This window comes from Acartia tonsa, chromosome 14 (genome assembly GCF_053477335.1).
Source record: "Acartia tonsa isolate MP-2025a chromosome 14, ASM5347733v1, whole genome shotgun sequence".
Classification (NCBI taxonomy): domain Eukaryota; kingdom Metazoa; phylum Arthropoda; class Copepoda; order Calanoida; family Acartiidae; genus Acartia; species Acartia tonsa.
In genome coordinates this window covers 1283221-1307220 of record NC_137273.1, presented here as the reverse complement: position 1 = coordinate 1307220, position 24000 = coordinate 1283221, and the positions used below count along the sequence as shown (strand labels likewise).

The following is a 24000-nucleotide window of genomic DNA, read 5'->3' as shown; positions in this document are numbered from 1 at the left end:
CTTTCTAGTTTGAAATATCTATTATAGTACATTATTAATTTTGTAATAGATATACTTATGTATACCTATTACAGTGCAGTATTAGTTTTGAAGTAGATACACTTATGTTTATTTTTTGTGTGAAATATTTTAATTTTTGTATTTAAGCTACAGACGGACGGACAGACATCATTATAGATAAACTTGTAGTGATTTTGACTTAAGATAATTTAAAGTTTTCGAATTATTGTTTTTGAACTTGCTACAATCAGAAGAGGGGGGGGGGTGGATACACCCTTCTAGGGGTAGATAGCTTAAGTATCTCTTATTAAAGCATGTTCAAATATTGTATGATGATTCCTGTAACAGTTAGGTACAATATGTAAAGTGTGGCATTTATGTAATCATTATTTGAAAGTCAGTTTTTTTTGATGTATTTTTTCTAAAATTTTCAACAAAAACAAGTTTACCTTGTTGTCCTAAGAATCATTCTCTCAAACAAATAAAACCATAATTATGGAAAAGCTGACCCACAGAAAACTGTCCCGAATTTGTATTAATTTTGAGGAACAAGACTCCAGTGACGTCATATTTTTCTTTCCCGAAAAAGGGAAGGGGGGAAGAAAATCTCTTCAAAAGAGATGGGGAAAACCCCCTTTTCTCCCATCTCTTTTTTCTTCCCCCCTTCCCTTTTTTTCTTTCCCCCTTCCCTTTTTCGGGAAAGAAAAAATATGACGTAACTGGAGTCTTGTTCCTCGAAATTAATACAAATTCGGGACAGTTTTCTGTGTGTCGGAAAAGCTTCGCTTTTATTTTCAGAAAACGCACAAAAATGGACAATGAAGAAATTAAATTGTTTAAAAGTTTGGACATTTCAAATGGAAATAAGTTTGAAATTAGGAAAAGTCTTGATCAAGGAAGGTATGTATAGTGTATACGCCCCTAGAGGCCTTTAAATGGGGGGGCGTTTGCAGTAAATTTTTCTAGAAGCAATAAACTCCCCCAATATAGTCCGTTATAAACCAATCGAAGACCATTGAAAAACTACACTGCACTGTAAATAGCCTGAAACCATCCCAAGAATTTTATGGATGTTGTCATCCTTGTTTATTAGGGTGAGCCCATTTCACCCTTTTTTTAGATTTTACTGTTATCATAAGTTGTGGAAGTCATATATATGTATGATAAGCCCCATTCAAGTTTCAAAAGTTACTTTGCTCTAATGGCTGCCGGCGCGCGGGGGGTATAAAAAGTGCCCACCCCCTTATAAAACCAAAAATTTAAATTCCTTCAAATACAGGCATGTTGCATATCAAAATGACCGCATTGAAATGCTGATTACGAATCTGAAAACCATTTTGAAAAATATTGCTCCTAGTTCGAATAAGATCTCATTAAGTACCTAAAAACAGCTGATTTGGTCAAAATTGTTCATTTTGGTAAGTTATTTGATAATCATTTCTGACTGAATCAATATTTTTCAAAACGATTTTCAGATCTGTAATCAGCATTTCAATGCGGTCATTTTGATATGCAACATGCCTGTGTTTGAAGGAATTTTAATTTTTGGTTTTATAGGGGGAGGGGGCACATTTTATACCCCCCGCGCGCCCGTTGTTTTTGGATTAAAAAACGTCTTTCAAGTTTCACAGGTTTTTATACTGGCCCAGTAACCCTTGCCAATGTCTACTAATGTGAAATTCCAAAATCGACCCACCCTATTGTTTATATCTATGATTTAGATGAGCTGAATTTGAGTTGCCGAATGTGTACACAGTTTCCTCATCCTATCTCAATATTTACTACTAGCTAAAAAAAATCAAAATTCCAAAGAAAACTCATTATTTGAATGTATAAAGTTTGAAGTCTTTTTAGCTAGTAGTAAATATTGAGATAGGATGAGGAAACTGTGTACACATTCGGCAACTCAAATTCAGCTCATCTAAATCATAGATATAAACAATAGGGTGGGTCGATTTTGGAATTTCACATTAGTAGACATTGGCAAGGGATGACAAAATCAAAATTTAAATGTATAAACAATTTATAACATTATTTAAATTTTTCAGATTTAGATTTTTTTTTGGGGAAGTTTGACGCTTTTTAACTAGTATTAAATATTGAGATAGGATGAGGAAACTATGTACACAATCGGACACTCAAATTCTATAATATTCTATTATATAAAGTAGTAAGGTTTTTGCTCAGTAGCTCAAAATTCCAATAGCTATTTAACTGATCACTTTCTTCCGTTTAGGTAAGATGCACATAGGTCTTAGGATGATTTTAGGCTATTTAATTTTAAAATTTAAGTCTTTGTTTGGTTTTAGGATATTTTTCTGACCTATGATACGTTCCTAGAGACCTTTAGTGTGTGTGTGGGGGGGGGGGGGGAGGTGTTTGAAGTTGATTTTTCTAGGGGCAAGCGTTATCTGTCCCCAATATAGTTATAAACCAATCGAAGACCATTGAGAAACTACACTGTAAATAGCCTGAAATTATCCCAAGAATTAAGAGATTAAAATATTATTGGTTTGATCAGGTGCTTTACTAATATTGCCTGTAGAGCACTAAAAATCCCATCCCAAGCATAAAAAAGAAAGATAGTTATTGCGGGGGCTCTAAGTACCTAAAACTACCTAACCTAACAAGACCCTAAAGTAATAACCAAAGAAACGAAAAAAAAAATGATCTATAGAGTATGTCATAAAAAACTTAAATAAAATAAATCACAAAACCTTTTAAAAATGTGTAATAATCTTTTGAAACATAGTGAAAATGTGAAGAATGTGAATTTATTTGATCACTGAAAATACCAGTCGTCTGTCTTGAAAACGACAATCAGGAACTTTTGTCAGTTTCAAAATATCTCGTTCCTAGCCTTAGAAATGACTAAAAAACCACCATTTTTAAGGGTTTATTGAGAATTGTCCAATTTCTTCAGGTTTTTCGAGATTTTCTCAGGCTAGGAACGAGAAATTTTGAAACGGACAAATGTTCCTGATTCTGCTCCTCAAGGCGTTTTACCAGGGAGGGTCATGAAGCCATAGTTCTGATTCAATAAATGGCAAAGCCCAAATTGTATTAAAATTATGTCAAAAATGATCCGTGTGACGTAATAAAAATGAGGGATTATCCATCTCTATTTTAGGGGTTTTCTTTCCCACTTCTTCTCTCATCTCTCTCATTTTATTACGTCATATGGATCATTTTTGAGACAATTTTAACACAATTTGGTCTATGTCTCATTTAAATTCAGGTCTTTTTGCAGATTTTAAAAAACTTTGCAGTGCTTGTGTGTTTCGCAATCTTTGCATAAATCAACCACACTTTTCCAGTGCGGGATAATTTAATATATATTATTTAGGTATTTAGTAGCAACCAAGGATCTAAGTGCAGGGGAAGAAATATTTAGCGAATTTGCGATGAGCTTCGCACCCAGCTTCAGTACAAATCATCCCATCTGTGTTACTTGCACGAAAAAGGTAGGTTTTTGCGCCAGGAAGGGAGTGGACATTGGGCAGTTTATTACACTAGTACCCAAAGATTTTTGATATAGTTTTGTTATTCGTTGGCTTAACAATCTTGGGGACTGTTATTGAATTTTGATTTTGGTTGGTTCATGTTGAGCGTTTAAACGTTTCAACCACTAATTGTAATCTGCAGAAGAGGTTATTTTGTGTATCATTGTGGGGATTTACATCAATATATCGGCCATTGTCTTATCTCTTTAGATCCCTTGCACTTAAGGATAAGATTGACACCTAGGAGGGAGGGAGGGGACATTAGACTAAAAATCTATACTGGTAACCAAAGTTATATACCTATGTACGTTATCTTATTTACTTTGGGTGCTTTGATTGAATTATGATTGGTCTGTTCCAGACTAATTATGTTCAAACTTTTCAACCGTTAATATTGATCTACAGGAAGGGTAATGTTGTTTATTACAATCGGGGATGATGAAGAGGACTTTAGACTGTTAATTACACTGGTACCCAAAAATTTCATTCATTCGTTGGCTAAAAACTTTGGATACTTTATTATTAACTAGTGATTGGTTTAGTCCAATCATTGTCTTATCCCTTGTGATCCCTGGAATTGTTTCTAGGTGGAGGCTGATAGTGTTTGCACTGCCTGTGGTTGGTCAATCTGTAGCGAACCGTGTGCCCAAAATAGTATACATGCCAAACAGGTACCCAAACTATACTGGTACCCAAACTATTATAATAGTTAAATATACTGGTACCCAAACTATTATTATAGTTAATTATACTGGTACCCAAACTATTATTATAGTTAATTATACTGGTACCCAAACTAGTATTATAGTTAATTATACTGGTACCCAAACTATTATTATAGTTAATTATACTGGTACCCAAACTATTATTATAGTTAATTATAATGGTACCCAAACTATTATTATAGTTAATTATACTGGTACCCAAACTATTATTATAGCTAATTATACTGGTACCCAAACTATTATTATAGCTAATTATACTGGTACCCAAACTATTATTATAGTTAATTATACTGGTACCCAAAATATTATTATAGTTAATTATACTGGTACCCAAACTATTATTAAAGCTAATTACACTGGTACCCAAACTATTATAGTTAATTATACTGGTACCCAAACTATTATTATAGTTAATTATACTGGTACCCAAAATATTATTATTGTTAATTATAATGGTACCCAAACTATTATCATAGTTAATTATACTGGTACCCAAGCTATTATTATTGTTAATTATAATGGTACCCAAGCTATTATTATTGTTAATTATAATGGTACCCAAACTATTATTATAGTTAATTATACTGGTACCCAAACTATTATTAAAGCTAATTACACTGGTACCCAAACTATTATAGTTAATTATACTGGTACCCAAACTATTATTATAGTTAATTATACTGGTACCCAAAATATTATTATTGTTAATTATAATGGTACCCAAACTATTATCATAGTTAATTATACTGGTACCCAAGCTATTATTATTGTTAATTATAATGGTACCCAAACTATTATTATAGTTAATTATACTGGTACCCAAACTATTATTAAAGCTAATTACACTGGTACCCAAACTATTATAGTTAATTATACTGGTACCCAAACTATTATAGTTAATTATACTGGTACCCAAACTATTATTATAGTTAATTATACTGGTACCCAAACTATTATAGTTAATTATACTGGTACCCAAACTATTATTATAGTTAATTATACTGGTACCCAAACTATTATAATAGTTGATTATACTGGTACCCAAACTTTTATCATAGTTAATTATACTGGTACCCAAACTATTATAATAGTTGATTATACTGGTACCCAAACTTTTATCATAGTTAATTATACTGGTACCCAAACTATTATTATAGTTAATTATAATGGTACCCAAACTATTATTATAGTTAACTATACTGGTACCCAAACTTTTATCATAGTTAATTATACTGGTACCCAAACTATTATTATAGTTAATTATACTGGTACCCAAACTATTATTATAGTTAATTATACTGGTACCCAAACTATTATTATAGTTAATTATACTGGTACCCAAAATATTATTATTGTTAATTATAATGGTACCCAAACTATTATCATAGTTAATTATACTGGTACCCAAGCTATTATTATTGTTAATTATAATGGTACCCAAACTAGTATTATAGTTAATTATACTGGTACCCAAACTATTATTATAGTTAATTATACTGGTACCCAAACTATTATTATAGTTAATTATACTGGTACCCAAACTATTATTAAAGCTAATTACACTGGTACCCAAACTATTATAGTTAATTATACTGGTACCCAAACTATTATTATAGTTAAATATACTGGTACCCAAACTATTATTATAGTTAGATATAATGGTACCCAAACTATTATTATAGTTAATAATACTGGTACACAAAATATTATTATAGCTAATTATACTGGTACCCAAACTATTATTATAGTTAATTATACTGGTACCCAAACTATTATTATAGTTAATTATACTGGTACCCAAACTATTATTATAGTTAATTATACTGGTACACAAAATATTATTATAGCTAATTATACTGGTACCCAAACTATTATTATAGTTAATTATACTGGTACCCAAACTATTATTATAGCTTATTATACTGGTACCCAAACTATTATCATAGTTAATTATACTGGTACCCAAACTATTATTATAGATAATTATACTGGTACCCAAACTATTATTATAGTTAAATATACTGGTACCCAAACTATTATTATAGATAATTATACTGGTACCCAAACTATTATTATAGCTTATTATACTGGTACCCAAACTATTATTATAGTTAAATATACTGGTAACTGGTACTCAAACTATTATTATAGTTAATTATACTGGTACCCAAACTATTATTATAGATAATTATACTGGTACCCAAACTATTATTATAGTTAAATATACTGGTAACTGGTACCCAAACTATTATTATAGTTAATTATACTGGTACCCAAACTATTATTATAGTCAATAATACTGGTACCCAAAATTTAATAAACACAATCTTTCATAAGTTGGCGTTTCTGAAGTATTTTTTGTAGGACATTTGGCTTATTACACTAGTACCCAAAGTTTTATATTAACGTTTTCTTATTCGTTGGCTGAACAAATTTTGGGTACTTTTACTGAATATTAATTGGCCGGCTTATTAAGTTGAGTGTCCAATAATTTATACCACTAATTGTAATCTACAGAAGGGGTAAATTTGTGTATCATCTTTGGGTGTGCATATGAATTTATCGGCCAGTGTCTTATCCCTGATTTTTGTAGGAGTGTCCAAACATTTCAACCACTTTTCTGTATAGGAGTGTAAGTTGTTGTCAGAACAGAAGATAAAAATGTGTATGGACAGTCTTGTAGAGGATGATAATACTTACAACTACAGTCCTTTATCAGTATTAAGGTAAAATATTCAGGGATAAGACAATGGCCGATAAATTGATGTGTATCCCCAATGATGAAACACAAAATTACCCCTTCATTAGATTATAATTAGTGGTTAAAAAAGTTAAACATTCAACTTGATGATCCAACCACTTAAATTCACTAAATTCCCCAAAGTTGTTAAGCCAACCAATAAGAAAACTTTATTATAAAACTTTGAGGATTATTGTAATAAACTGCCCATTGTCCCCTCTCTCTCGGTAAAAACATATTTTGGGCTGGGGTAAGGTTCAATACCCCCGCCCCCCCCCCCCAACCAAAATTATTAGTAGCGAAGCTACTCTATTATTCGAAACGTTCATCCGTCCGTCTATCCGCCTAAGACAAACTTCCTGTTATCAATATGGAGCATAATTAGGTAAACAACATCCAAAAAGGGCCGGACTGATCTTTAAGGCAGGTTTTGGCTACTTTTATATTTTTTACATATCTTTTTTTTTCTTTCCTATTATGGTAAATTATATCTTTGGGTTTGGGGTGAGGATTAAATGTAACACCGCTCTCCCCCCAACCTTTTATATTAAATTTAATTATATTTAATTAATTAATTAATTTAATTAATTATATTTTAAATTATATTATTTAGGGGTGGAGGGAACATTGGACTGTAAATTATACTAATAATCAAAGTTTCTTATTTGTTGGCTCAAATTATTTATGTACTTTACTCTGAAGCTTGATTGATTGCTAGGTATAAAACTAATAGTGTACAGACTTTTCAACCAATGATTTTAATCTGCAGATGAGGTTATTTTGTTTATTATCATTAGTTTCGTGAATCAATTTATTTTCCATTGCCTTATCTCCCCTAGTGTTTGGACACTAAATAAAATTATGTGAAACAACCAATCACAAGCAATAAAACTTTGGATACCAGCATAATTTACATTCCAATGTCCTCTCCCTCCCTATAATAAAAAACAAAATCTCTACAATCATCAATTTTTTTCTCTCCAAAAATCTTTGACATTTTATAACGTTCAACTTTTATGGTGCTATAATTGTAAAACTGCTCAGTATACCCTTATATAAACTGTTCTATTTATGTAAAACTATTATGAGTTGATTTACATTTAATGATTAAATTTACATAACAAACAAGGATGACAACATTCATAAGCAGCGAAGCGCAAACAATCATGGATGGACTAATAAATTTATTTCAGGAGTAGATTTTTGTGGGATCTAGGGGATCACGAAACCTTTCACACATATTTTTCTATTTTTTAATATTTATTCTCTGTAGCATGACATGACAAAAAAATATCTATGAATCTTGAAAAGCTGTCGAGAACATCACATTTTATAGTGTTATGGACTGGCGGACTGACGGACGGACAGACACAGTGATTTAGTGTTAGCTTCTCTATTGAAGATTGAATTTCTCAATTTCGTTACAGACGGACGGACGATTAGAGTTTCGATTCTGAAAAGTCATTAAATAAATAAAAGCCTTTTCAGATAAAAATATATATTAATTAATATAACCCATTTTTAAAAAGGATAAATGAATTTTTAATGTGTTTGGCCTATAGGACACTCCTCCATTTAGTTTTACTGTTTACAAAAGCTTTTTTGAATATGTCAAAAATGTGAATAATAAATAACAAAAGAAACTGTTTTTAGAACTTCGGCTTTCATTTATTGAAGAAAATATAGTTTTATCATAATTTGGAAACCAATTATTATCCGCTGGATTATAACCTGTTCTCAACGATACTGAAAATCATGTATAGCAGTGTATTACAGAAAATTTTCTACAAATATTAAGCTTAAAATCATAAATTTGATACCAGTTTTGTTAGCCTAGGTCTTTAGCTCCTAAGGCCAACAAACCTGGTTTTATTTATTCTTATAGCTCTTCATTCTAATATCTGTGGAAAGTTGTTTATAATGTGGTGTGATTATTTGATAAGTTACTAGCTCTTATCCAGTATAGCTCATAACCAGTTTTTATTGAATGAAACAAATTGATTTTAAGCCACACTAAAAAAGTCTATATTTTCTTTATATGTACCAAAAAACTTTTATTTTCATAAAAAAGCATATACAATTTCAATATTATTGTCTGATTCTTTTTTAAACAGACTTTTATAACATAGAAACAATTAAAAATAGTGATTATAATATCTAAAAATTTTTTTTTTTCAGAACATTGAGTTTAAGCGGTGATAAGAAAAAGATTTATGATCTAATGCAGGCATCAAATTCAATGGATTTAAATTTTTAATAAAAAACAAAGGATGATATACAAATTACCCCATCTGTAAATTTTAAAAGTTTTCAAGCTAATTCATAAGATAACAAGTTAGTAAAACCATATACAATCCAATGCACCTTCCATCTTTGATCATCAAATCATTTCATTTTCTGGTCTTGTTTGATATTTCTAAAAAAAATCATTGAATCATTTGATAATAATCAACAGGATAGTCTGCATGAATGGAAACAAAATGATGATTTTATTGAAAAATTCAGGTAAAGTTTTACAGGTCTACTTTTAATAATCAAAATTTTATAAATTAAACGACATGTATCAAAAAAAACTTTTTGGAATTTATTATCATCAAAATTATGTCTTTTGATTTAACTAACCTAATTATTTAGTTGTTATGAATCAAAAACAAAGTTTTTTAGTTCATTTTAAAAATAATGAAAATTTTTATCATGCTTATTAATAGAAATTAATGCTATGTAGAAGTTAGTTAAAAATCTATGCGCCCATTTTTTAGTTAATTAGATTTTAGAATATTATAAAGATGACACTCTTCAATTTAATTTGATAACTGATAACTATAACGTCTGTAAGTTAATGCATGATAGGTTGACGTTTTGGTGAATTTTTAGGGATATTTTTTTCAAAATTCATGTTAATTTTAATCATTAAAAAAATCCAACCAATATTAGAAAATTATAATAGTAAAATAAATAATTCAAATTAACAAAGGTTATCTTTCATGATTTTTTTCATCTTTCATAAATAAATATGAAAAAAATTAAATTGCAAGAGTGTCCATTTTAAAACTAACCAAATCAGGGAAAGTGAGATAAGTAAAAAAGTTGAACTTATATTTGAATGCTGAAACAAAGCATGTTTTTTTAGTTCTCTTCTTATGCATGAAATATTCTTTCTTTATCCTTATTTCAATATCCCTGACCAATTACAGGGACAGGGGAAGATATATAGTTTACATGCTATAAATCTCTCCTTGCCCAGTATAAACTAACCAAACGCATAACAAAGCATTTCTTTGATATGTTACAGGGTACCAGCAGAAGTTTTAAAGCATGTTGTATGTAAAAGTAAAAGCAACGCCGACATCTCCCTAAGCAACGACAACATCTTGCGTGTGTTTGCTGTCGCCTTTACGAACGATTTTTCGCACAGCTACTCTCACAGTGGCCAGGTGGTATTTTTTACAGTATTTTTAGGAACCTTTTTTAGGTTTTAACTTTTGATTCAAGAGATTTCTACAAAATGTTTGAATTTACAGGATAGTAGCTGGACATGACACTCCCACTTTAACCAAATCGAGGGGAAAAGTCCGAATGCTGTATCTTAACTAGAAATTTGATGCATGATAAATTTTTTCTTCACCCCTTACCTAAATTAAATGGGTTAATGATATGAGTAATATGAGTAAATGGTTGTGGGTAAATTTACTTTGTGGAATGGATACATTAACAAACAAGATAGTGTCTTGGAAATATGGGTTAATTTTCAGATGATAATTTGTAAGCTTGTTTAATGTTAATAGTAAACCTTTTTAGTGTTTCCCTTAGATATAAGTTATCAATTTTAGTTCAAATTTTATGTAATTATGATATGATTTTAAATTCCATTGGTAATTGTTTTGCTTACTAAGCTACTCTATAACTGATTGTGTCTGTCTTTCTCTCCTCCTGTTAGTATTCCTAGTTTATCTCTGCCTCCCTACCTCTCCTGTCCTTATTCCTTCCTGTTCTCCTCTAAATTCATGCCCAAATTTGCTTCTCCTTTCTCATCTCCTCTATCCCTTTCTTTTCTTATTCCCTCCACTTTATCTTCCCCCTTAACCACCCCCTTTTCTTCCTACATTTTCTTCCGCTCTTTCCATTTCTGTTCCCCTTATTTATTCCCCTTTTATTGTCACCTTTTCTTGTACCCTTTCCCCTCCTTTTCAATTTTCTTTGTTTAGGTTTCTATTCCTTTAAATAATTTATAAGATATTTAGTATGGACTATTATCAAATGTTCAAAAGTTCAGTAATTCATTATAGAAATAATAGTTATTTATCGCATAGTATTATAGTCAACTTTGTGCTAAAATGATAAATTATAAAATTTCTGCTCTAACAAAACTAGCATTAATCTTAATTTTTATTTTTTTACTTGTGGAAAAATGTCTGTGAAACGATGACATACATATTTTTTTAGGTATGGCTGGGAACCGATTCTTATCCAGGGGATATTAATTGATTTCGAAGCAATACTGGAAAAAAAAATCTTTCCTATAATTTCCCTATGTTTAGTGGGACAAAAAAAATTTTTCTTTCTCATTTACTTATCCATAAATCCGTGACTTGAGAGATGCAGTCTTTATAACCAGAGAGAGAGGGGTGTTTACTGTTTATTACACTAGTCCCCAAAGTTTTAAAATAATGTTTTTTATTTATTGGCTTTAACAAAGTTGGGGGATTAATTAGGTTTATTAAATTGGGGTGTTCAATTAATGAATTAACCAGCCATTGTCATATCCCTTTAGATCCCTTCTTTATAACACTTTATCAAAGTCCCTTATATTTAAAATCATTATATAACATTTTAAAGATTTATATTGCTTTGAAATTGATATGTATTTTTCTAATTATTAGGAGTTAAGATGTATGTATCCTTTGACGGCCCTGCTAAACCATTCCTGCGCCCCTAACATACAGAGGCAAACTATTGAAACAAACCAAGGAAAGTAAACATGCTTAACTGGCTGACAGACGGACGGACAGACGGACGGACGGTCGGACAGACAGACAGACAGACAGACAGACAGACAGACAGACAGACAGACAGACAGACAGACAGACAGACAGACAGACAGACAGACAGACAGACAGACAGACAGACAGACAGACAGATAGACAGACAAAAGGACAGACAGAAAGGCGGACGGTCGGACAGACAGACAGACATACGGACAGACGGAAGTACAGAGAGACAGACGGACAAGCGGAAGGACAGACAGACATACAGGCGGAAGGACAGATAGACAGACAGACGGACGGTCGGACAGAGAGACAGACAGAGAGACAGGCAGACAGACAGATAGACAGACAGACAGACATATGCTTATTCTTTACTTATTCTTACTGGCTGACAGACGTACGGACAGACAGACAGACAGACAGACAGACAGACAGACAGACAGACAAACAGACAAACAGACAGACAGACGGACAGACGGACAGACGGAAGGACAAACGGACAGACGGACAGACGGACAGACAGACAGTCAGGCAGACAGATAGACAGACAGACAGACAAATATATGGAGTTTAAGAAATCACAATAATTTACTATGTATGTAAGATTTTTTTATTCCAAGGAGGGAGGTGACATTGGACGTTAGACTATTACAGTACCCAAAGTTTATAATATGACTCTAGGGGCACTTAAGGTGAGGGAAAAGGGTTCTAAACCTTTCCAGGACCTATGAGAGGCTACCCTATAAAGAAGAACCATATCGGTTCAGCAGTTAGCGAGATACTGCGGTACAAAGATCCTGTTCCTTTTATATAAGGATTATTGAATTTAAAGGAAGCTAAGGAGCACAAAATAGCCTAAAACTATACACAGACCAAAATCATGTTTATTTAAAAAAAAAATATACAGGTATTAAAATGATTGTCAAAGCATCAAAAAGCATAAAGGCAGGATTATAATGGATATGGCACCGTATTATAGACAGCTTTCCGCGTATATAAAAACGAGAACCGGTTCTAATCCGGCGGATATTGATCGGTTTCGAGGCCATACTATAATATATTGGATAGGGCACTAGGAAAGAAATACTTTTATAATTATAGATATATGTATAAATATAATGTAACAGGATGTCTGTTTGTCTGTGTGTTTGTACCGAAGGATCTTGCTAACCGCTGAACCGATCGGTTTCTCTTAACAGGGTAGATTTACATAGGTCCCGCTCAGAAATCGCCCCTAGAAAAAAATCCCCCCCCCCCCGAAATTTTTAGTTTTTACTTTTTCTTTTAATATCTAAAATAATAAATTTGGTTATTAAATTCGACTCTCCCCTCCTAAAGTGCCCCTAGAGGCCTCTAGGGTCGTTTCCGTTAGTATAAATATAATGTAACAGGATGATTGTCTATCTGTGTGTTTTTACCGAAGAATCTTGCTTGTCTTTGAACTGATATGGTTCTCTTTTACAGTGATTCTTCTAAAATCCCTAGAAGGTGTATAACTATTTTGGGGGATGGGTACCTCCGCCCCTCCCATGAGAAAATTAGTAAACATATAAATTAGAATTATCAAATTTTTCTTTGACAAAATCGTCAATTTTCTGAAGTTGCGTGCACAGGGTATTGCCAGGGGCTTAAATTTAAAGGGGGGGGGGGATAAAAAGACAACAAAAGGGTTAAAATTTAATTTAATTGTATACATGATTAACATACTGAAAAGCGAAACAAACTTCCTTTAATTTGTAAACTGAAGCGCGAAGCGAGCACATTTTAAAACCCCCTCCCCCTCCACCAAAATTAAAGGTGTCTTTTTAAAATTGACAACCTCCATTCCTTTTTGTTAGGGGGGGGCGGGGTTGGACAACTATCCACCCCCCTTCTGCCATATTCTTTACATAAATTGTAAGAATACATTAATTGTTACTTGGATCTTACACCAGATTTTCATGTTCTATAATAAAGTAAACTCTGTAGCAGGCTAAAAATACTATCTCCCGCATCCCCCTCCTTAACCTTATCCCCTCCCCTCCTACTGGATTAATGACCAAAAAAAGCAAGAGGATATTGCAACCTCATTTGACGACAATTTTTCTCCTGTCATAATATCCAGGTATATTCTAAATCTATTAATGTAAGGCAGGGGAGGAAATTTTCAACACCTACATAGACATTCTGCAACCAACGTTTGTCCGTCAATCTCTGCTACAAGAAACTAAACTGATGAACTGCAGGTAAACCGGGGATCTCAAGGGATAAGACAATGGCCGATAAATTAATGTACTTTACATCCCCGAGGATGCTAAACAATATTACCCCATAATTAGATAAATACTTTTGTTTGTTAAGAGTTTGGAACCAACTAATAAAATTTCAATAAAAGAACCCAAAATTTCTTAAAGGGAGTGTGAACGTAAAAATTTCTCATCTGATTATCAAATCTTAACATTTACTAAGCACATTTCACCACACTGATCAACCAAAAATGTCCTATTCACAAAAATATCCAGAAATAATGCCTTGATTTTATGGTATTTTGAGAGGGAAAAAGGAAAAAACAGGGAAAATCTGAACGTTTTTGTTTCTTATAATGTTTGTATGTAGGGATATTTAACTTGTCATATATAGTTGAAACAATTTACTTACTGTTAAGGATTTATTTTATGCTATAAAATTGCCAATTCGTTTTTTTATAACGTAGTAATTAGGTAATAAAGACATATTTTAAATTCGTATTATTGACAAAAAAATACCTCACTGTCTACAAAGAGTTGAATCTCATAGGTTATATAAAATAATAATATCCTTTTTTATTGTGTTGAACAATAAATAACCCACTTTGGAGAATTAGTTTACACGTTCATCAGACTGTTTATAAAGAAATATTGCGTCTTTATTATTTACAAATTTGTAATTAAAGGTGGGCGAGAGATGGGCCATTTAAAGTTAATTGGATACTAATAAAAAAACCTGTTTCTGGCTTTGTTATTGTATTTGGTTTTCAATAAAAAAATATTGCTTATTTTATCAATTTCTAAGTAACTATACATTGGATTAAAGCAAGGATTATGTTAAAAGTCAGCTTAACTGTTAGGAAAAATCTAGAACTATGTGAAAAAGTTTAATTTTAGCTATAATGGGAGAAAAAAGCAATTCAATGCACATTTTATATAATACGGAAAATTTCTTCCTTTCCCCGTACCTTATAAAAATCGTCGGAAAAAGCCGTTTTTTAAGCAAACAAAAGCGCGTTTTGCTCTATCTGTGAGATATTATGAATGAGATAATGTTATGATTTGATATTCAGATGAGAAAAATTTACGTTCACAGTCCCTTTAACTATTGAGTAATTTGGATATAAATTTTTGGGGACCAGTGTAATGTCACCCTGAAAACCTGTAGGGGCACTTGAAATAGGAGGAGTGCTTTCGATTTTAGTTTTGAAAAGGAAAAGCAAGACATTTTTTAGGAAATAGGGAAGTTCTAGCGGTTGATTTATTATAGAAGGATGGAGGTACCTTCCACAAAATATCATTACACTCTACCCGAACACAAGTATGGCTTCGAAACCGATTTATATCTGCTAGATTAGAACCAATTTCTTAGCCATACTGAAAAATCAAGTATGGCATTGTATTACAGACAATTTTCCACGAATATTAAAATAATATTAAGAGGATAACGCCAAAATCACAAAACCTTCCACATATATCTATAATTTTGTCCGACTAAGTAAATCATATACTGGATGCTTTTTTGGTGTTGGATATCTTTACAAAAAAAATCAACAATCAATCTTATATAGCAGCCGAGAAGATCACATTTACCCCAAAGTGTTACAGACTGCATGAACATAATAACATTTTCGTATTCGTTGGCTTAACAACTTTGGTGACTTTTATTAAACTTTGATTGGTTGGTTCATTAATTTAAGTGTCCAAATGTTTCAACCACTAATTAAATTCTACATAAGGTGTAATTTTGTGTATCATCATTGGGGATGTACATCAATTTATAGGCCATTGTAATATCCCTTTAGATCCTTATAGAGTAGCTTCGGTTCTATTCAAATATTGCAAGTTAATCAACACGTACTCTTTAATTCAAGCAAAGATGACAACATCCATAAGTAGCGAAGCATGCTAAATATGGATGGACACACAGACAAAGTGAGCTGTAAAGCAATTGTTCAGTTGTCAAAGAAAGAGAGAAAATGAAAAAAAATAAGAAAATCACGAAACCTTTAAAAATCAAATAAGTATTTATGACTTTTTAAGCATGAACTACAGACAGACGGGCATGAATATTTGTATATTGAATACCATCTAAGATAATCAAATTTCCTCCATAATGGGAAAACTCCACAATCAGACGAACTTGTTTTTAAAATCTATTATCCATCACAAAAAATACTTTAATATAGGTTGCTTAAAATGAACTTAAATTTTATGCAATTTAAATGTTTAAATTTTAGGACTTTTTCATAGGAGATACGGAAAGTGTCATGTGTGACGTCATTGAAATACGTCTAAATGAATCTCTTTTTTAGGGGTAAATCCTTTCCCACTTCTCTCATCTTTCCTTTTAAAACGTATTTATTTGACGTCATACATGACACTTCCGTATCTCCTAATATACAGTCCTAAAATTTAAGTATGTTTATTATTTTAATATTTTAAGCAACCTTTATAGAGATATATAATATTGTACCTAATTTTCTTAGAAATCAAGATCATAAATCATCATGTTCAAATTTGATTTAACTTGTAGAGTTAGCAAGCTTTTAAATTATACCCAACTGTTAAAGGAATCATCATGACACGTTTGATATTGACAAAACAATCCAACATGCCTAAATTAAGCTAGGATAAGAGATATCCGTTTCGTAAGGATTAACGTACAGAACAAAGCTCAATGTAGGAAAGCTTCGATTTTAATTAAAGAATCAATGTAAACGTCTTTCATAATATTATAGCTGAGCCTTGACTCGTTTCGATAAAATTTCCATCGATACGAGTCGAGGCTCCGTGCTCAGGGAGGGAGGGGACATTGGACTGTAAATTACACAAGTACCCAAAGTTGTATAATGCACGTTATCTTATTAGTTGCCTTAAAACTTTGGGTACTTTTATTCTATTTTGATTGGTAAGTATCATACAAGTAGTGTCCAAACTTTTCAACCTTTAATAACTTTACTTATATTTCAATCGATGATTTTGTTTGTGCTTCGCTACTTATGGATGTTGCCATCCTTATTTTATCTTTTCCCACACAATAGTTTTAAACCTTCCTTCGACTTATAAGAAGCTTTACTGTAAAGGAGAACATTATCGGTTTTGTGGTTTTGTCGCTACACACACACACACACACACACACACACACACACACACACATAAATACATCCATCCAGTTACTTTCATTTATAAAATAGCAACTGCGCCCCTAACATCTAGGGGATCTGTGTTAGAAAGGGGCCATAAAAGGGCAGAAAAATAGCCTAAAACTATCTCATGGCTTGAATCTAAAATGTAAAGAGCATAAAACATAAAAACTCAATTAGTTCAGTAGTTAATGAAATCTTATGCTTCAACAAAAAAAAACCTTACTACTTTACAAATAGGACTAGCTGCTACGCACATAGAGGCCTCTAGGGACAAGTACAATGTTTTATTTTAAATCTTTGTTAAGATCAGCTGTTTTTTAAAATTATCTGCTAGGCAGCGCTTTATACAATTATTAATGATTTTTGGTGATTTCTCTTGGAAGGGTTGTAGTACCCAACCCCCAAAATAGGTATGAACCTTCCAAGGACCCATGAGAAGCTATACTGTACACATCGGTTCAGTGGTTACAGAGATCCATTCGGATCAGACAGACAGACACAGATCCTGTTACTTTTATATATAACTTTTTTTTGTTACAGATGCACCAGATGTCTAGATCCTACGGACCTAGGACTACACGGGAATACGTTAATCTGTCCGTTTTGTCAACATCCAACCTGCCATCCTGTCTATTCCACCTCTCACGACAGTCAGACAACCGGTAATCCCAGGCAACTTAAGGGATAAGACAATGGCAGATAAATTGATGTACATCCCTAATGATGATACACAAAATTACCCCTTTGGTAGATTACAATTAGTGGTTAGAACGTTTTAACACTCAATTTAATGATCCAACCAATCAAAATCCAATCCACCTTGGTCCCTAAAGTTTGTATTATAAAACTTTGGAGACCATTACAATTAATAGCCTAATGTCCCCTACCTCCCTGTATTTTTTTTACCCCCCTCAAAATTCTAACAATGATTCAACGATTTTAGAGTTGCCACGTTTCCTAAATCGTACCTAATTGTTATCCTTATACTAAAGTAACAGGATGTCTGTGTGTCTGTCTGTCTGTGTGTCTGTCTGTGTGTACCGAAGGATCTCGCTAACCGCTGAACCGATCGGGTTCTCCTTAACAGGGTAGCTTCTCATAAGTCCCGGGAAGGTTTATAACTATTTTGGGGGAGGGTACCACCACCCTCCCAAGAGAAATGACAAAAAAATCGAAATTTTAAAAAAATTAGGGGAGACTTCAACGTCAAATAAAGAGGTATCGTCATAAAAATTAACTTTAACAAACAAAAACATTTAAAGTGCCACTAGAGGCCTCTAGGGGCGTAGCCGCTAGTATTATATGAATCATCATGCAAAGTTTGAAATAGATAGAAAGCGTACCACTCTATAAATGTTGATAGAAAGACCATACGTCTATTCAAAATACTTACTTTTTTGTCACCAATTTTTGTATGAAAATTATCCTATTCATCTGTTTTTTGGAATAATGATTCCTAGGACAACAAGGTAAAGTATTATAAGCGAGGCAACTCTATAATCAAGTCCTTAAAAAGTAACAATGTTTATCCTCTGCTTATTAAGTATTGACAATCTAAAAGTGGTAATGTTCGTTTGTTCTACTGTTTGTTTTGTCATCCTGGTTATGAATTTTCTTTTTTAAAGCGAAGCTTTTCTATAATTAGGGTCGGTCCGTACGTTCGTACGTCTGTAACGGATAGCTTTTTTCGTTAATTTAGGCATGTTAGAATTGTCTTTTCGATTTCAAACTTTGCATGGTGATAAAATTATCCGATTGATCTGATTTTTTGAATGCTGATTTCTATGACAACAAAGTTCAATATTATAAGCGAAGCATCTCTATATAAATCAAGTCCTAAAAATGTAAGTATGTCCATAAACATTATCCTGTATCTAGCAGCTTTTCAACTAATTTACTTATAATTTTGCTTCGACTCTTATACATTTATATTCTGATTATTCAGTTCCGACACTATACAAGTGTTAATGTCCGTTTGTCCTACCGTTTCAGTGCTTCGCTTTTATGGATGTTGTCATACTTGTTTTCAGGTAAATTAACAGCCAAAGTTTGGGACTGTTCAAACTGTAACCGGAGTATTCCACAAGATAAGGTTGGTGTTTAAGTCAAAGTCACCCAAAGTTTTTAAAAAGACGAGGTATAGTATTTTTCGTGAAAACGCCTCTTAAGGAGCGTTTCGTCGTATTTTCACAAGAGCTTTTGATAGATTATTTTATGTTAGGTTACGTGAATGTCTCTCAGGGTTAGGCAATTGGCCCTGCAGGGTTAGAGCCCACCGCAGGGGCTAGAAATAGGGGAAAAGCTATTGTGAAAATACGACGAAACGCCCCGTAAGAGGCGTTGCCTCGAAAGGGACTATACCCAAAATACGTTCTCTTATTTAATGGCTTAAAAACTTTAGGTACCTTTATTTATTTAATCTTTATTGGTGCTAAAACTTTTCAACCAATGAATAAACTACATATTGGGTTACGTTTATCGTCATATAGGGGAGTTGATCATCCATTGTCTTATCCCTTAAGATCCCTGTATTAATGTTAATTCTATTATATAAAGTAGTAAGGTTTTTTGTCAGTTGCTTAAATAGCTATTTAACTGATCACTTTCTTCCGTTTAGGTAAGCTGCACATAGGTCTTAGGATGGTTTTAGGCTATTTAATTTTAAAATATAAGTCATTGTTTGGTTTTAGGCTGTTTTTCTTCCCCCCCCCCCCCCCCCCCCACCAATTTAACTACAGCGCCCCTAAATGCTATCCACGCAGCCGCTAGGTAGCGGGACAAAGTTTCTAAAAAATTAGCCATGTGACGTCAGAAAAATGAGGGATTATCCATCTCTTTTTTAGTGATTTCCTTTCCCACTTCTCCTCTCATCTCCTTCATTTTTATGACGTCACATGGCTGATATTTGAGACAGCCGCTAATGTTTTAAAAAGTACTTTTTCCCTTGTATTTTTGTATTAATTTGATTTATAATGTCATTACCTTTAAGATTTTCGTACTGTATAAATTTAGCAACATTTTAAGCACAACAAAAAAACTAATTCCGTGATTTTAAATGGCTCAAAGGGGTGCTGCCACTTTTACCACTAGCAAAAGTACAGCCACTGTGTTTTTGACAAATATTGGGTGTGTTTTTGTCAATTTCGTTTTTAGCTGTATTTTTGGCAATATTTTTTTATCCACTGTCAAAATTACACCTTTCCGCTGTCATAAACACAGTTTTACTGTCAAGTTCACACAAATGATTGTCAATTAGCTTACACTTCTCATATTATCAAAAACAGGCAAAACATAATATGTATATTTTTTTCCTATACGGCTTGGATACTAAGAGATATAAGTTTTCCGGAATTTTAATGTAGGGAGTAGATTTGAAATCTGCATCAAATTTTAAGGATTTTTTATAAAATTCGTTTTTTGTAAAATTCTTTATCTAAAAGCGAAAATACATTTTAAGTTAATTAATTTTGACCAATAGGATAGGTGGATTTTAAACTACCTGCGCTCTAATTGGTTGAATGATGTACGACATCCAATCAGAGCGCAGATTTTTTAAATCCACCAATCACAGATGCCAAAATTAATTAACTTAATTTGTATTTCCGCTTTTAGATAAAGAATTATACAAAAAACTAATTTTATAAAAAAAAACCTTAAAATTTGATGCAGATTTCAAATCTACTCCCTACATTACAATTCCGGAAAACTTATATCTCTTATTGGATACCGATTATAATCCACTGGATAGGAACTGCTTCTAAGCCATATTTATAAACCATGTATCGGTTCGTATAAAGGACAATTTTCCACGAATAATAAGATACATATTATTACCAGTTTTGTTGACCCAGATCTTTTTTAAAAACTAAAGTGCCTCCCCCCCCCCCCCCACGAGGCCTTTAGGGGCGTATCCGCTCGACACGAGTATTTTGGTCATTATGTTTGTACCCTTAACCCTGGTTCTTTTTAGGGGATTAATTATTTTATACTGTACGTATGTATTTGCAGGGATATTAGGGGATAAGACAATGGACGATAAATTAATATGCATCCAATCATGATGCTTAAAATTTTACAAGAAAAAAATGGCCCCCTCAAAAATTTCTTTAAAGTGGGAGATCAACTCCCCCTCCCCCAATCCAAAGGCCTCTAGGGGCTTAACCACTATTAATGCTTGAAGTAAGGGGACAAAGTCGCTCAAAAATCAGCCACGTGACGTCATAAAAATGAGGGAGATGAGAGGAGAAGTGGGAAAGAAAACCACTAAAAAAAGAGATAGATAATCCCTCATTTTTATGACGTCACATGGTTGATTTTTGGGGTGATTTTGTCCCTTTTACATGCAAAAAAGCTTAGGACCGAACCTAATTATAGAAAAGCTTCGCTTTTAAAAATCATTGTGTTTTGAAATTAACGTTTTTGTTCCCCTCGGTATTTGAATCCACTTTAATTATCTTGTTTATCAGGGATATAAAGGGATAAGACAATGGTCTATAGATAAATATACATTTCCAGTGATTATAAACAAAATGTCATGTCTGTAGATTATAATTAGTGGTTGAAACGTATGGATACTCAACTTGATGAACCAACCAATCAAAATTGTTAAGCAAACGAATAAGAAAACGTTGTTATAAAACTTTGGGGACTAGTGTAATATACAGCTCAATGTCCCCTCCCTCCCTGCTTATTTATACAGTAGAGCTACTCCGTTGATTATTATGTCCGTTCTTTCCATTTTACATTGGTACCCAAAGTTTTATAACAATAATATTTTTATTTAAACTTTGGGTACTTTTTATGAAAGTTCCAAATTAATATTGTGTATACTTTTCAACCAATAGTTTTAATCGTTTGGGATGATATGTTCATCAAACTATCGGCCATTGTCTTATCCCCTTTAGTTCACTGAATATTACACTAGCCCTCAACGTTTTATAGCGTTCTCTTATTCGTTTTTAACATTTTTGGGGAAATTTGATTGGTAAGTTTATTAAGTCAAGTGTTCAATCACTAATTTAATCTACAAAAGGGGTAATTTTGTTTATCATCAATGGGGACAAACATCAATATATCGGCCATTGACTTATCTCTTTAGATTTATGGAATATATCTATCTTATCTATCTAATATTTAAAATACTGGTTTACCCTGGTACCCAAAGTTTTATAACAATAATATTTGTATTGTTGATATATAAACTTTGGGTACTTTATATGGAAGTTCCAAATTAATATTGTGTATACTTTTCAACCAATAATTTGGATGGTTTGGGATGATATGCTCATAAAATTATCGGCCATTGATTTATCCCCTGAATATTAATACTACAAAGATCTGATGATTTTATACTTTGTAATAAGGGTCGAGTTTCCCTATTGTCTTCCCAAATGCCTCTAGGGGCGTATGTAATAGCGGCTACGACCATAGATGCCTCTAGGGGCACCTTTTAGGAGTGGGGAAGTTTGAATTCGATATTTAAGATTTAAAAAGAATAATTTTAAAAAATTGATTTTTTTCAGGAGGGATGGTCGATCCTACCCCAAATTTTCAATTTTTTTAGGTGGGGGGGGGGGTAATTTTTTTTTAGAGACGATTGATCCTCTAAGGGTGGTGGTGCCCTTCCCATAAACCTTCCTAGGACCTATGAAGAGTTACCCTGTAAAGGAGAACCATATCTGTTCAGCAGTTAGCAAGCTTCGCGACAACTTAATATAACTATTCTAGTTTAAAACAAACTTAAAAAAAACTTAAAGTTCAATTTAAGTACATAAATGCTAATTCTACCATGGATCTAAAGGGATAAGACAAAGGACGAGAAATTAATATACATCCCCATTGATGAGTAACTGAATTACCCGTTCTGTAGATTATAATTATTGGTTGAAACGTTTGAACACTGTTAATTTGGAACCAATCAATTACAATTCAAGAAAAGCACCCCAAGTTTTTGAGCTAACGGATATAATTACATGGTTATAAAACTTTGGGTACCAGTGTAATTTACAGTCCAATATCCCCTTCCTCCCTGCATTTTTATATAATGTCAATATTATACAAATATCTTTCTGGATTTTATAAAACATTTTGTCGTACTCATTAGAAACCGATTAATACCCGGTGGATTAGAACCAGTTCTCATCCATACGTAAAAACTATGTCTAGCACCTTATTATAAGCAGCTTTCCGCGGATATAAAAATTACAATCATAAGGTTAAAATAAGTTATTTAGCCCGTGCCTTCGGCATCTAGGGGCCAAAAAACTGGTTTTAATGTTATATTTTTGTACATTTATATCCGCGGTAATCTGTTTATACTACGATGCGAGAAATAACTATTATATTTTTGTGAATGTACTCAAAATTACCCTTCAGCCATTAGCAAGATCTTAGGGTGCAGACACACACACACAGGCAAACATCCTGTTACTTTTAGTTAACAATATTAAAAAGCTTAATGTAGTAAGGGATAAGACAATGGAATCGATGTACATCCCAAAAAACTTAATATCCCAATGACCTCTAAAAAAAAAAATGAAAAAAAATACACTTTCAGTGTAGAATCTTTGAATTGGTCCCTTGCAGGATTTAGGCTATATATTTAAATCTTTGAATATTGTTTTTTTAGGTGCACCAACTGCTTGAATGGGTGGAACAAAAGCAAGAAAAATTA

The 24000-nt window shown here is 32.6% G+C and overlaps 3 protein-coding genes across 3 annotated transcripts in view; 2 read left to right on the top strand and 1 right to left on the bottom strand.

Annotated features, from left to right (window-relative positions):
• LOC145306160 (uncharacterized) overlaps positions 1-24000 on the bottom strand; it is a 287293-nt gene that overhangs the window by 228551 nt on the left and 34742 nt on the right. The gene's annotated exons all lie outside the window — the stretch shown is intronic.
• On the top strand, positions 803-11944 carry LOC145306289 (SET domain-containing protein SmydA-8-like). The gene is made up of 8 exons (XM_080148370.1): positions 803-900; positions 3347-3464; positions 4091-4174; positions 6857-6954; positions 9147-9195; positions 9424-9473; positions 10261-10402; positions 11849-11944. Exons 1-8 carry the CDS (start codon positions 812-814, stop codon positions 11942-11944), a joined length of 726 nt encoding a protein of 241 aa, XP_080004496.1. The 5' UTR covers positions 803-811.
• The window catches only part of LOC145306693 (SET domain-containing protein SmydA-8-like), a 26027-nt gene continuing 14891 nt past the window's right edge, over positions 12865-24000 (top strand). The window contains exons 1-5 of the mRNA XM_080148996.1: positions 12865-12898; positions 14084-14178; positions 17868-17989; positions 19358-19419; positions 23956-24000. The exon at positions 23956-24000 is cut by the window's right edge and continues 37 nt beyond it. Of these exons, the coding sequence (XP_080005122.1) occupies positions 12869-12898; positions 14084-14178; positions 17868-17989; positions 19358-19419; positions 23956-24000 (354 nt within the window). The 5' untranslated portion in view covers positions 12865-12868. The remainder of the gene's footprint in view (positions 12899-14083; positions 14179-17867; positions 17990-19357; positions 19420-23955) is intronic.

Excerpts from the sequence above, each read along its gene's own strand:
- LOC145306289 (XM_080148370.1), top strand. The coding sequence starts at position 812 with ATGGACAATGAAGAAATTAAATTGTTTAAAAGTTTGGACATTTCAAAT. Across the intron at positions 901-3,346 it reads AAAAGTCTTGATCAAGGAAG|GTATTTAGTAGCAACCAAGG; the intron begins GTATGTATAGTG and ends TATATTATTTAG. Across the intron at positions 4,175-6,856 it reads ATAGTATACATGCCAAACAG|GAGTGTAAGTTGTTGTCAGA; the intron begins GTACCCAAACTA and ends TTTTCTGTATAG.